Source organism: Hevea brasiliensis, chromosome 14 (genome assembly GCF_030052815.1).
Source record: "Hevea brasiliensis isolate MT/VB/25A 57/8 chromosome 14, ASM3005281v1, whole genome shotgun sequence".
In the NCBI taxonomy this organism is placed as follows: Eukaryota; Viridiplantae; Streptophyta; class Magnoliopsida; order Malpighiales; family Euphorbiaceae; genus Hevea; species Hevea brasiliensis.
In genome coordinates, this window is record NC_079506.1 from 6,663,537 (window position 1) to 6,676,898 (window position 13,362).

Genomic DNA, 13,362 nt, shown 5'->3' on the forward strand with positions numbered 1-13,362 from the left:
TTAATTGAATCTGTCCAGTGTGGAATTGGACAAGAGATTGCAAAAACTTGCCCGCCATTAGTCTCATATTCCTCCCTTCTAGACAAAGCATCGGCAACAATGTTGTCTTTGCCTCCCTTGTATTGTATAATGAAATCAAACCCCATTAATTTCATCAACCAATTCTGCTGGGCAGCAGTGGTGATTTTTTGATTCCACAAGTGCTTCAAACTCTGATGATCAGTCCGAACAATAAATTTCTGACCGAGGAGGTATGATCGCCATTTCTGCACAGCTAAAACCAGTGCCAACATTTCCTTCTCATAAGTAGATAGAAGGAGGTGCTTACCATGTAAAGCTTGACTGAAGAAAGCAATTGGGCGTTCCTGCATAAGTACTGCCCCTATGCCCGACCCCGAAGCATCGCATTCAATTATAAATGGCTTACTAAAATTCGGTAGAGCCAAAACTGGAGCACCAGTCATCACCACTTTTAATTTATTGAATGCATCTTCTGCCAGCGGTGACCACCGAAACCCATCTTTCTTCAACATGTTGGTTAAAGGACCAGCAATTTTCCCAAAATGTTGAATAAATTTCCTGTAATAACCACACATTGAAATCCCTCAAAGCTTTGGTGATGAAGGCTTTGGCCAGTCTGAATAGCTTCTATCTTTGCTGGATCTACAGTAACTCCACCATTAGAAATCACATGACCAAGGTACTTAACTTCCCTTTGGCCGAACTGACACTTTTCAATTTTTACAAATAATTGATGAGATTGCAAAATTGAAAATACAATTCTTAAATGTTGAATATGGTCACTCCAAGTTTTACTGTAGATAAGTATGTCATCAAAGAACACAAGGACAAATTTCCTCAAATATTTTTGGAATACCTCATTCATCAAAGACTGAAACGTTGATGGAGCGTTGGTGAGGCCGAAGGGCATTACTAGAAACTCGTAATGTCCTTGATGAGTTCGGAAAGCTGTTTTTCCAATGTCTGGAGGGCTAACTCGAACTTGATAATAACCTGATCTGAGGTCCAATTTGGTGAAGAATTGAGCACCCTCAAGTTCATCCAGCAGCTCTTCAACAATAGGAATGGGAAATTTATCTTTGACTGTATTTTTGTTTAATTCCCGATAATCGACGCACATTCGCCAAGATCCATCTGCCTTCTTCACCAATAAAACAGGGGCAGAATATGGACTTTGGCTTGGCCGAATTATCCCAGCAGTAAGTAACTCCTTCACAATCTTTTCAATCTCGGATTTTTGATAATGGGGGTAACGGTAAGGTCTTACCGAAATCGGTTCTGGGGTCTTCAGTGGAATTTTATGGTCATGGCAGCGTTGTGGTGGCAGTCCCTTTGGTTTGGCCAAAACTCCTCTAAATTCTTCCAACAGACCTTGTATTTCGGGATGCAGTTCGGGAACCTGTGAACAAGATTGTGTACTCCCCGTAATTTGCAATAGGAATCCCCGTTTCAGAAGCTTCACAAGCTGCTCCATGTGTTCAGCCGACACAATCTGGTTTTCTGGAATTTGAGAGCCCTGAAAAATTACATGCTTCCCATTCTGGAAAAATGCCATTAGAAGTTTCGAAAAATCCCAAATTATTGGACCGAGTGTTCGCAACCACTGAGTCCCTAAAACCAGATCATAGCCCTCTACTGGTAAAATGTACAAATCAACAATTACTGTGCTTCCTTGAATGAGTATTTGTGTTTGTGTACATTTACCTGGGCTTATTAATTCCTCCCCGGATGCTACTTGTACCTTCAATTTCTTTGCATTAGTCGGCTCGATCCCGGCTCTTTTTGCGAAACTTTCACTCACAAAATTATGAGTGCTGCCCGAATCAACAAGAATGATTCCCTTCAATTTCTCAACTGTTCCAGTAAGTCTCATTGTTTCTGGTCCTTCAAAACCAGCAATCGCGTGTAAGGAGATGGCTGGTATCTCTTCTGTAGGATCGTGCTCCTCTATTTCCATGTCAGCATCATCATCGCTATCTTCAAGAACAGCTTGAATAGAAAAAAGCTTTTTACACCTATGTCCAGGCCCAAATTTCTCATTGCATTTGAAACACAGACCCAATCTCTTCCGTTCGTTGAGCTCATCCCAAGTCAGTCTCTTGATGTTACCAGTAGCCGGCTGAGGAGAATTAGTTGGGCTTTGACGTGGTGCCTGATGCGTTGTGCGAGTGGCGGAGAATCCCTTCCCTGTAGCTGAATTTCTTGCTTCAAACAGCCGAGCAAGCGCAATGGCTTCTGATAAAGATTTCGGCCGATTGGCTTGAACGTCTGTCCGAATCGCAGGGGCCAACCCACTGACGAAACAACTCACCTGCCTAGCCTGTGATAGATCTCCCACCTTGGCTAGCAGTTTTTCAAACTGAACCTGATACGATTGCACAGTGCCCTGCTGCTGTAATTTCGCTAACTCACCAAAAAAATCTGTTAGTTGATTTGCGCCGTACCGTGAGTAAAATCCCTCTTTAAATTCGTCCCAAGTAATAGAAGGATTTTCCCTTCGCAGCACTTGATACCACAATTGGGCGTCTCCAATCATGTGGAAGGAAGCTATTTCCACTCTATCCTCATCGGGGGTTCGATGAAATTGGAAGAACTGTTCTGCTCGACAAACCCAACTCGTGGCATCTTCTTTTTCATCAAAGCGTGGGAAGTCCAATTTAACCATCTTTGGCGTATAAGAGGAGGTAGCCCCGGAACTGTTAGGTCGTATCCTGGATTCTGGAGTTGCTGTATCCGAATTGATGCCCTTCCCTTGAGAAGATTGGGAAGTTAACCGATCCATTCGCACATTCGATTGGGAAAAAGCTCTTCTAGACGCCGCAATTCCCTCCGTCCACCGTAAAGTGATCGACAGTTTGCTCTAATTGTTCCACTCTCTGGTCCATTCCCGAGCTCTGATACCACTTTGGTACAAACTGTTTTTTACTTCTTGAACCTATTCTGATATGAGCTTAAGGAAAAAAAAAAAAGTAAAGTAGGTTTAATGGAGGAAACCAAGGCCTCAACGTCAAAAGAACGTTTAAGTTATTTCTGCCTGCCTTGGACTTGATTATTCATTCACTTAAATAGCAGTATAGCTAACAGAATAGCTATTTACATGGAAGTAAACTCTGCTAGTCAACAGCAGCAAAAAGGGTAACTAATTAACAAATAAATCAAAACAAAAAATCAATTACTTAGACTTATTCAAAGAGTAGAAAGGGTCACGTGACATTTACCCATTCTAATTAGATTAATCAATTTACTTTGCTCATTTATATTTACCATTTATTCATTAATCATTAGCCCAAATAATCACTTCACTCATAGTTTGGTACTCAAATGGCAAATCACTTTACTCATCATTCTATTACTTGAGACGACCCGTATACTTGCGGAAATTCGCACCAAATTTAAGAGAAAAAGTCATGGATGTAGCGAGAAAGAAGAAGAAATTTGGGTGTGAAAGAAAGGATGAAAAGGATATTAGATTGAGTTTTCTTTTTTTTTTTTTCCTTTTTTTCTTTTTGTGCTCTTGAAGGAAACGGGAAACAATTCCTCAAATGGTGTTATGCTCCCTCTTTATATTATTATTATTATTATCTCTGGAGACTTCTCATAGGCTTGATTTATGGGCTCTTAACAACATGTTTTATGGGCCTAATGTTACATGGACTAACATACACAAGGACTCTTTCCCTGCTAACTAGCATAGATCTGTCTGGAAACAATTCAAGTGGAGAACTTCCTGAAGCAATAACAAAATTAGTAGGTTTGGAGGCTTTGAACCTGCCAAGAAACCACATCAGTGGCCATATTCCTAAGAGCATTTCAGAATTGCGTCAACTATTATCTCTTGATCTCTCAGGCAATATGCTTTCAGGTCCTATTCCCAAAGCATATCTTCATTGACGTTTCTGGGGAATTTGAATGTGTCAAACAATAACTTGTCAGGTATGATACCTTCTACAAATCAGATGTCACTTTTAATGCATCCTCTTTTGCTGGGAACCCTAGTCTATGCGGAGATACTCTTGCGGTTAAGTGTCCAAAGGATTCAAACAACGGAGGTGACAATTATCTAGATGGTGGAGAGAAAGCTGATCAGGCTAACAATGGCAAGGGCTTCATTGATAAATGGTTTTACATGAGCGTTGGGGTGGGATTTGCGGTAGGTTTGTTGCTTCCTTATTTAGTTTTTGCAATGAAAAGGTCTTGGGGTGGAGTATACTTTGCATTGGTGGATGAAACTGCTTATAGACTGTCAAGTGAGAAAATGAAAGCAGCTATGAAAAGAAGAATTCGAGGCACACGCTGATGTTCTTCCTTTTCTTTTTCTTTTGGAAGTCTTAAATTTCATGTACAATCTAGTGAAGTAAAAGGAGATGTAAAAGGAGGTCATCAACGTAATTATAAGGCATTAGATTTTCTTTAAGAATTAATTAATAAAGTGTCGTGCATTATGGGCACAACCCGAAATACAAGGCAAAGTTTTCTTTCTCTTTTTTTTTTCTTTAAATTAATTATATCTAACCATTGATAAATAATATTTGATATAAGAGTCACCCAACTAATGTTTGGACTTGCATGAGTGTTTCATGCTTCACCCTTATAAAATGTTGTATGCACCTTTAATTCATATGACTAGTACATTTGTAATTTCTTCAACTTGACTGGCAAGCATTATTATCAGTCATCTGCCCACCCAAAGTATAACATATTTAGATTAATTGAATGAATCTTTCATAGTCCAAATGAATTGCCTACTTAGGATTGTATTACACGGATTAATGATGGAAATGACTTATCATTATTCACTCAAAAAGAAAAGTGTTGCTGGTGGGGTTTAAACCTCAGTACACGCTAGTTTCCTGTTTCTAGTCAATTAAAGATTTAAAAATTGTAGAAATTGGTTCCAATTTTCCCTTTAAATGTCCGCAAAGTGAAACTTTCTTCTTCAGTTTTCCTAGAAAACTTTCTTCTAAATCTCCCCTTTGATAAATTATGGAGACCTTTCCTGCATTTCTTTTGATTTTCTTTCTGTTAACAGGAGAACTAGTTTGTGGTGGAACTGCTCAATTGGTGCATTGCAATACAGCTGACAGAGAAGTTCTTCTTGACTTTAAAATGGGTCTTGAAGATTCTGAGAACCGGCTTTCCTCATGGCATGGAAGCAATTGCTGTCATTGGTGGGGAATAGCCTGTGACAATGTCACTGGAGCTGTAATTACCATTAATCTGCCCAACCTAAATTTGGGTTGGCAGATTAAACCTTCACTCACAAAACTCAAGTCCTTGACCTATCTGGATTTGAGTTCCAACACATTCAATGGCTCAATTCCTGATTTCTTCTCCTTTTTGGAGAACTTGCAATATCTAAACCTATCACATGCTGGGTTTAGTGGTGCAATCCCTCCAAATCTTGGAAACCTCTCTAGCTTGCAGTTTCTTGATGTCTCTTCATCTAGTTTAAATGTTGATAATTTTGAATGGCTGACTGCTCTAGTCTCACTAAAATATTTGTCTATGAATTTTGTAGACCTTTCAAAGGTTGGAATAGGATGGGTTGTGGCATTAAACAAGCTTCCATTTTTAGTCGAGTTGCATTTAGCTGGTTGTCGCTTATCCAATTTCATCTATTCTCTTCCTTCTTTTAATTTTTCTTCACTTGCAGTCCTAGATCTTGGATGTCACTTCGCTTATAAATGTAACAACTTTTATTCTAAGTTACCAAATTGGCTTCAAAATGTTAGCAGCCTTGTATCTGTCGACATCAGCCATAGCAACTTGCGTGGAAGGATTCCACTAGGTTTTAGTGAACTGCCAAATTTGAAGTCACTAGATCTTCATGGCAATGAAAATCTCTCAGCAAGTTGCTCCCAACTATTTCATGGAAGCTGGAAAAAGATAGAAATTCTAGATTTTTCTAGCACCAAGTTACATGGGAGACTTCCTACTTCCTTTGGAAATATGACATCTCTCTTTTTTATTGATTTATCATGGAATGGCATCAAAGGTGAGATTCCAAACTCTTTGGGCCATCTCAAAAATCTTACTCATCTTTATTTGGATCATAACTTGCTTCAAGGTCCTATCCCTGCTTCCATTGGAAATTTAAAGCATTTAGCTTATCTTGGACTGAGCTTAAATAAGCTAAATGGTACACTCCCAGAAAGTTTGGGACTGCTCTCTGAGTTGTACTACCTTGATGTTTCTGTCAATGAATTAACAGGTGTGATCTCAGAAGCACATTTTTTAATGTTAAGTAAATTGAAGTACTTGTTATTGTCTACAAACTCACTCATTTTCAATATCAGCTCCAATTGGGTCCCTCCATTCCAGATTCTTCAACTGGATATTGGATCATGCCATTTAGGTCCTTCCTTTCCTATTTGGCTTAGATCTCAAAAAGAGATATACGCTTTACATCTCTCAAACTGTAGTATATCAGACCCTATTCCGAACTGGTTTTGGGGCATATCCGGCTCTATCCGTCTTTTAGATGTTTCTTCAAATCATTTAGAGGGCCATTTGCCAAATCCGTTGAATTTAAGTCCCATTGCAGAAGTTGTTGATTTGAGCAACAACCACTTTGAAGGAACCATTCCTCTTCTAGATGTCTCTGCACTAGAACTTTCTAATAACCAATTCTCTGGTCCTGTACCGAAAAATATTGGTCAAAATAGATTGATATTCCTTTCTCTTTCCGGTAACCAGCTGACTGGTGCAATCCCAACCTCAATTGGAAGCAATCTTGAACTGTTGGATCTTTCAAGAAATAATTTGACAGGAAGCATTCCTTCAAGCATAGGAAATTGTGTTGAACTCGAAGTTCTAGACCTTCGAAACAACAATTTGTCTGGAGGGATTCCAAGAGCCATGGGTGAGTTGCGTGGGCTTTCAACACTTCACTTGGGCAAGAACAGACTATCAGGAGAAATCCCATCATCTTTTCAGCATTTTCCATATTTGGAAACTTTAGACTTTGCAAACAACATGTTGACAGGAACTATACCACCTTGGATTGGAGAAGCTTTCCCATCTCTAAGAATACTTAGCTTGAGGTCAAATAAATTTTTTGGAGAAATTCCCTTGGCAATTTTGAATTTGTGTTCTTTGCAAATTTTGGACCTGGCAGAAAACCAGTTGAATGGTTCCATTCCTGCTACCTTTGGAGGTTTGAAAGCCATGAACCATCTGCAAAATGTTAGCAATTCTTTGTTTTATGACAGTTACAAGGAGTACACTTACCAACAATACATATATGTGATCAAAAATGGACTTGAACTGCAGTACACCAAGACACTTGCCCTTCTAACCAGCATAGATATTTCGGGAAATAATCTGTATGGAGAGATTCCTAAAGAAATAACAAAGTTAGTTGGTTTGGAAGTTTTGAACCTGTCTAGAAACCATATCAGTGGCCAAATTCCAGAAAACATTTCAGAATTGCGTCAACTGCTATCTCTTGATCTCGCAAGCAATAGGCTTTCTGGTCCAATTCCCCAGAGCATGTCTTCATTGACATTTTTGGGAAGTTTGAATGTGTCAAACAATAACTTGTCAGGTAGAATTCCATTTCAAGGTCAGATGACAACTTTTAGCTCATCATCTTTTGCTGGAAATTCGGGTCTCTGTGGAGATCCCCTTGCTTTGAAGTGTTCAGATGATGATTCAATCAATGGGAGGAGCAATGATGGTTCACATGGTGAAGGGAAAGATGAGGCAGATGAAGGTAATGTCTTTATTGATAAATGGTTTTACTTGACCGTTGGATTGGGATTTGCTGTGGGGTTGCTGCTTCCTTATTTGATATTTTCAATCAAAAGATCTTGGGGCGGTGTCTACTTTGCTTTTGTGGAAATGATTGTTTTCAGATTGTCGAGTTCAAAAAACTAATAGAACAGCTAAAAGGAAAGAACAATTCAGCACAGCAGCTGTAGTATTTTTTTTTTTTTTTCTCTTCTTTAGTGTGTAATCAGATTATTTAGTCTTCAGCAGAAGTAATTTTGTAATTTTTCCTCCTTTGGATGTTAAAAGTTTTTTGAATCTTCAGAAGTATTAATTTCCTGTTATTTTTCCATGAGACCGATTTGATTCAGCATATGAGTGAGACATTTTAACCTTCCATTTTTCATGTAGAGTATTTTTGGGCATTCTATTTCCATGATTGTCCCTCCTGTTTGGTCCTAAAAAGAAACTCAAATGGGAATGAAATCATTTTAATCATCTGTGGAAAAGAGAAAAAAGAAAAAAATCCATTTTGTTTTTATTGGTCTTTCTCTGTTCAATCCCACTTCATTTATCGCCCATGTTTCTTACTTAAGAAATCAAACCAGAACTAAATGGCTTCTGTGTTAATATCTCATATTTTTTTTAGTATGAAATACGGAGAATGAAAACTCGAACCTGAATTGATTTCATCAAGTTGTGAAATTATGCAGAGATTTAATTAGCAGAATTTTCTAAAAGGGATAGGCAACAAAAATCAGACTAGATCCTGATTTTGATATCTTCATTAGGTCAGATAGAAATGGATAATAGATTGTAATATGTGGTTTTATTTTTCTCATGATTTATTAAATATTTTATGTTCAATTAATGGATTTTTACCTCAGCGATATTGTAATTGTCTCTAAAATTGTGAGGTTTCGAGTTCCAATTAAAGCTATTTGTATAAAAAATAATATATATTTTATGCTCAAAATCTGTTTCTTAATTCCATTTTTGTAGAATTCTTAATTTCCTGAAACCAAAAGGAACCTAATTTACCAGAAGAAAATTGTTAAACCTTAAGCATCAAATTGGGGCAGGAGAATAAGAAAGAAATTTGCAGAGAATAAGAAGAAAACCGATGCTGGAAGAAGCAGGCTCTTTTGGTGAGAGATTAAGGCTGTAGTTGTTTTATCGGAAAAATAATTTGTAAATAGAAAATATTTTTTTATAGAAATTATCTTTTTAAAAAATATTTTTTATAAAAATATTTTTTATTATTTAATTGTAATATAAAATTAATGATATATGTTTATGTTATATTTTCAATGTATTGAATTACCTTTGCAATATGAAAACAAAAATAAAATACAAAATGCAATTTAACAGCGCAATGCGCTGGTCACCCACTAGTTGCTAGTGGGGTTTAAACGTCCAAAGACGCCAGTTTTACTAAAATGTTCTCATTAGAAAGTGAAGAAATGGATCAACACCCACATTGTTTCTAGTCAATTAAAGATTAAAAAATTGTGAAAACTGGCACCAATCTTCCCTTTGAATGTTCTCATAGTGAAACTTTCTTCTTCAATTTTCCTAGAAAACTATCTTCTAAATCTCCCATTTGATAATTTATGGAGACCTATCCATTTCTTTTGATTTTCTTTCTGTTAGCAGGAGAATTGGTTTGTGGTGGAATTGCTCAATTGGTGCACTGCAATGCAGCTGATGGAGAACTTCTTCTTGACATCAAAATGGCTCTTGAAGATTTTGAGAACCGGCTTTCCTCATGGCATGGCAGCAATTGCTGTCATTGGTGGGGAGTTGACTGTGACATTGTCACTGGAACTGTAATTACCATTGATCAGCCCAGCCTAAATTTGGGTCGGGAGATCAGACCTTCGCTCACAAAACTCAAGTCCTTGACGTATCTGGATTTGAGTTCCAACAAATTCAATGGCTCAATTCCTGATTTCCTCTTCTTTTCGGAGAACCTGCAATATCTAAACGTATCACATGCTGGGTTTAGTAGTTCAATCCCTCAAAATCGCGGAAACCTCTCTAGACTGCAATTTCTTAATATCTCTTCATCTAGTTTATATGTTGAAAATCTTGAATGGTTGAGTGGTTTTGTCTCACTAAAATATTTGTCTATGAATTTTGTAGACCTTTCAAAGGCTGGAATAGGATGTTTGCGGCATTAAACAAGCTTCCATTTTTCAGCCGAGTTGCATTTTGCTGATTTTTCTACGGATATAATTTTGTAATTTCCCCCCTTTGGATGTTAAAATTTTCTTGAGTTTTCAGAAGTTTTAATTTCCCTTTTTTTTCTCCCATGAGACAGGGATTTGAATACTTTCTTTTATATGTTCCAGCATCTGTGGCAACAGTAGATAGCTTGATCTATTTATGCTGCAAATATTCCTAAAGCCTCATTTGTCACCAATTCTTGGACTTGCATCTGTGCCCCATTTGTCACAGGATCATTTTATTCAATTTGGTTGAACTGGAAGCATACAAGTTAAATCTGGTGTGTCAAAGTGCCTTTAATAGATTAGTAGCACCATTTCCAATCTGAAGCAAGAAAAGCTGGTAGTGTAATATAATTTTAACCAGAAATTTTGAACCAGACAAAACCTAGTGGGAAAAAAATAAACGCCATATCCACCTTTGATACAACAGATAAGTGAGACATTTTAATCTTTCATTTGTCATGTAGAGAACTTTTGGGTTCTCTATTTCCTTGATTGTCCCTTCTGTTTGGTCTTGAAAAGAAACTCATAAAGACAATAAATCATTTTAGTCACTAGTGAAAAAGGAAAAAAAAAAAAAAGATCTTGTTTTGAATGGGAGATACTATATCCCACTTCATTTCTTGCCCATGTTTCATGTGTAAGAAATCAAACCAAAACTGAATAGCTTTTGCTCTCTGTTTTCTACTATGGCTCTGTTTTCTTCTATCTCCACTTCTCCATTCTCTCTACCAACCCCAATTCGCAGGCCGATAACTATATCCCGCTGGTTGCTATGTCGCTTAGCTACTCTAAGTTCATCATCTTCCCATGAATCAGCACCTGCAACAGGTTCCAGTAAAACTCATGATTCCTTCAAGAACCCATTTACATATTTTGTTGAGTCCTCCAGCCCCCGGTACTAATTCCTTCACTTTCTTTCTTCTTGTTATTGAAATTTTATGGATATTTCTTTATGTTTCTTTTATTCTTCATTTAGTAAATTTGATCTGCCCAGAAATTTTTGGGTCTCTTCTTCTACTAGAGTTGGAAAGTTTCTGTTCTCCAAGTCGAAAGTGGCCAGAAGAGGACAGAGTTATGAAGCCAGAAGAGGACAGAGTTATGAATTTATTGATCGGTTAATGATGTGTGATGGAGAAAGTTTGTGAAGCTGGGACCATTTTCGACCTATGGATGTGAAAGAAAAAAGTACAATTAAAGATGCAAATATGCATTATTCAATTATAATTGAAAAAATATTCATTAGTAATTTAATTCAGTTAATAATTATTAAAAATTTTAATTTTTAATTATCAATTAGGTTATTTCTAAAATATATTATTTGAAAGTACTTTTACTAATAATATTAAATTCTTAATTATTATTATTTTTATTATTAATATGTAATAATTATAAATTAATATCAAATAATATATAAGTTATATTTTTTAATTAATTCAATTAAATCAAATTTAGTTGGATTTGATTATATTTAGTTATTTATTAAATTTTCATTTAGTTTGATTAATCAAATATCTTTTCTAATCCCTTCAATTTATAGCGCTTAGGCTGCTGTGTTTTTACTAACAACTTAAACTTTTAGTATGATGATGAGTACTCGACCCTACAATTAGTATTAGAGTCTCCTCAATAAATATTCAGACCTCCCAAGTGTTTCATATTTGATTTGGGCATGAGGGGGTGTTTGATCTTGGACGTAAGGAAGTACATTATCATCCCACAATGGGATAGCGGTAATGTGTCTACCTTGGTCATTCCTCTCTTTTGATTTTGAACTTTTTGAGGTGAGTTAGGTCCGGTCCATTTTCTTAACAAACCGGAGTATATCTTACCATAATTTATTTTTCTTTTTCTTTTTAACTTTTTTACGCATAGTCAAGTCAAATAATGGAGTAATTTTCATGTTCCATTGACAGGTAATCTTTGATTTTCTTTTCTTGGCACTTCTGGCTGTTGGAGGTTCATTGGCTAGTTCATTCTTGTGCTTCATAAATGTACTTCTTTGTTCTACTTTGCGTTTATCAACTAGTTGTATGTAGTCATATAGAATTGGGATTTACATTAATTAATAACCATGGTATCCAAAGAATTGAAGAAGTTGTTGGCTTTCTTCCATTCCTGATGATACTTCCATTAGAATTGGATTTTTCGTAGTTATGTTTTTTTCTTTCTGTAACACAATGAGAGGCATTTCAAGCTGAATACACCTGCATTTCTCTGCAGAAATGGGTAGATGCTGAATTTGATACAGAACTTATGTAGTTTTGGTCTTTTAAATAGGTTCTGCTTTGAAATATGAACAAATAACTCAATCTTCAGTCTAATAATTGCACTTACATCAAGATTAGTATGAAATTACTCACGCAGAGAGATTAATACTGCCAACACCTCTGATCTTTTATAGGGTTGTGTTTACATTTTTTATGCATACAAAGTTTATTGGACTAGCTGTGTTAAAGGAATTCACACAGGACAGATGGTTCTATGCTTAGTTGAAGCTATCGGTAAGCTTTACATGGGAATTTATTCATAAAGAGTTGCAGTACCTATGTAAACAATTAGTCTGTAACTTTTCAATGACAGAAAATGTACTTGTGATGTGTCAAGGAAGTTCAATCTTCTCTTAAAAGTTCAAGCTATGCTTTTTCTTACCATTCATGAATAATGAAGTTTCCATTGAAAATGAACTTGTATCCTGACATATTTATGCTGAATGTAGATGTTTATCTTGCTGGGACTGTTATGCTAATCTTCGGCATGGGTTTGTACTGATTATTTATCATCAATGTGCTTCCTGACGTTCCTTTCCATGTCGATCGTGCCCTCAAAGGCTCTTCCTTACTTGGAATGTTTGCTTTGAAGGTAAATTGTATGCCATAAGAAACTTGCACCTTTGCTTTTTTCGCTTGCCAGGATATCACCATCTGCATAAATTTTACATTCATGACTAGTCAAAATCTGTCTTAAGTTTGGTAATGAAATTGAATGATTTTTTCCTGTTTGCAGGAGAGGCCAAAATGGATGAAGATCAGCTCACTTGAACTGAAAACGAAAGTAGGACATGTTATTGTTATGATTCTTCTAGTGAAGATGTTTGAGAGGAGCAAGATGGTGACAATAGCTACAGGAATGGATCTACTAAGTTATTCTGTTTGTATTTTCTTGTAATCAGCATCTTTGTACATCCTTCATAATCTGCACAAGTCAGACTAAGGATTGATATATCAGAACACATAATGTAATTATAAGTATTATTGGTTTTGATCTTCCGATATATGCAGCTTCATGGGTATGAAATATAATCTAACATTCCAAGTTCATTGACTTTTCTTAAATTGCCATGCAGAATTGGATAATAGCAATTGGATGTAACAGTAAAATCAATACAGTACTTTTTGAT

General features: G+C 36.4%; 1 protein-coding gene and 1 pseudogene across 1 annotated transcript; both read left to right on the plus strand.

The window, feature by feature from the left end:
* The first annotated feature begins 3,663 nt into the window (after positions 1-3,663).
* Positions 3,664-7,899, plus strand: LOC110670548 (receptor-like protein EIX2). The gene is made up of 3 exons (XM_058134174.1): positions 3,664-3,883; positions 3,978-4,268; positions 5,051-7,899. The coding sequence occupies exons 1-3, from the start codon at positions 3,664-3,666 to the stop codon at positions 7,897-7,899; spliced, it is 3,360 nt and encodes a 1,119-aa protein (XP_057990157.1).
* A 3,799-nt stretch (positions 7,900-11,698) lies between these two features.
* LOC110670568 (uncharacterized) lies at positions 11,699-13,282 on the plus strand (annotated as a pseudogene).
* Positions 13,283-13,362: the final 80 nt, after the last annotated feature.

Coding starts and splice junctions, on each gene's coding strand:
- LOC110670548 (XM_058134174.1), top strand. CDS start 3,664: ATGTTACATGGACTAACATACACAAGGACTCTTTCCCTGCTAACTAGC. Junction 3,884..3,977: donor CTCAGGCAATATGCTTTCAG/GTCCTATTCCCA, acceptor TCTACAAATCAG/ATGTCACTTTTAATGCATCC. Junction 4,269..5,050: donor AACTGCTTATAGACTGTCAA/GTGAGAAAATGA, acceptor TTCTGTTAACAG/GAGAACTAGTTTGTGGTGGA.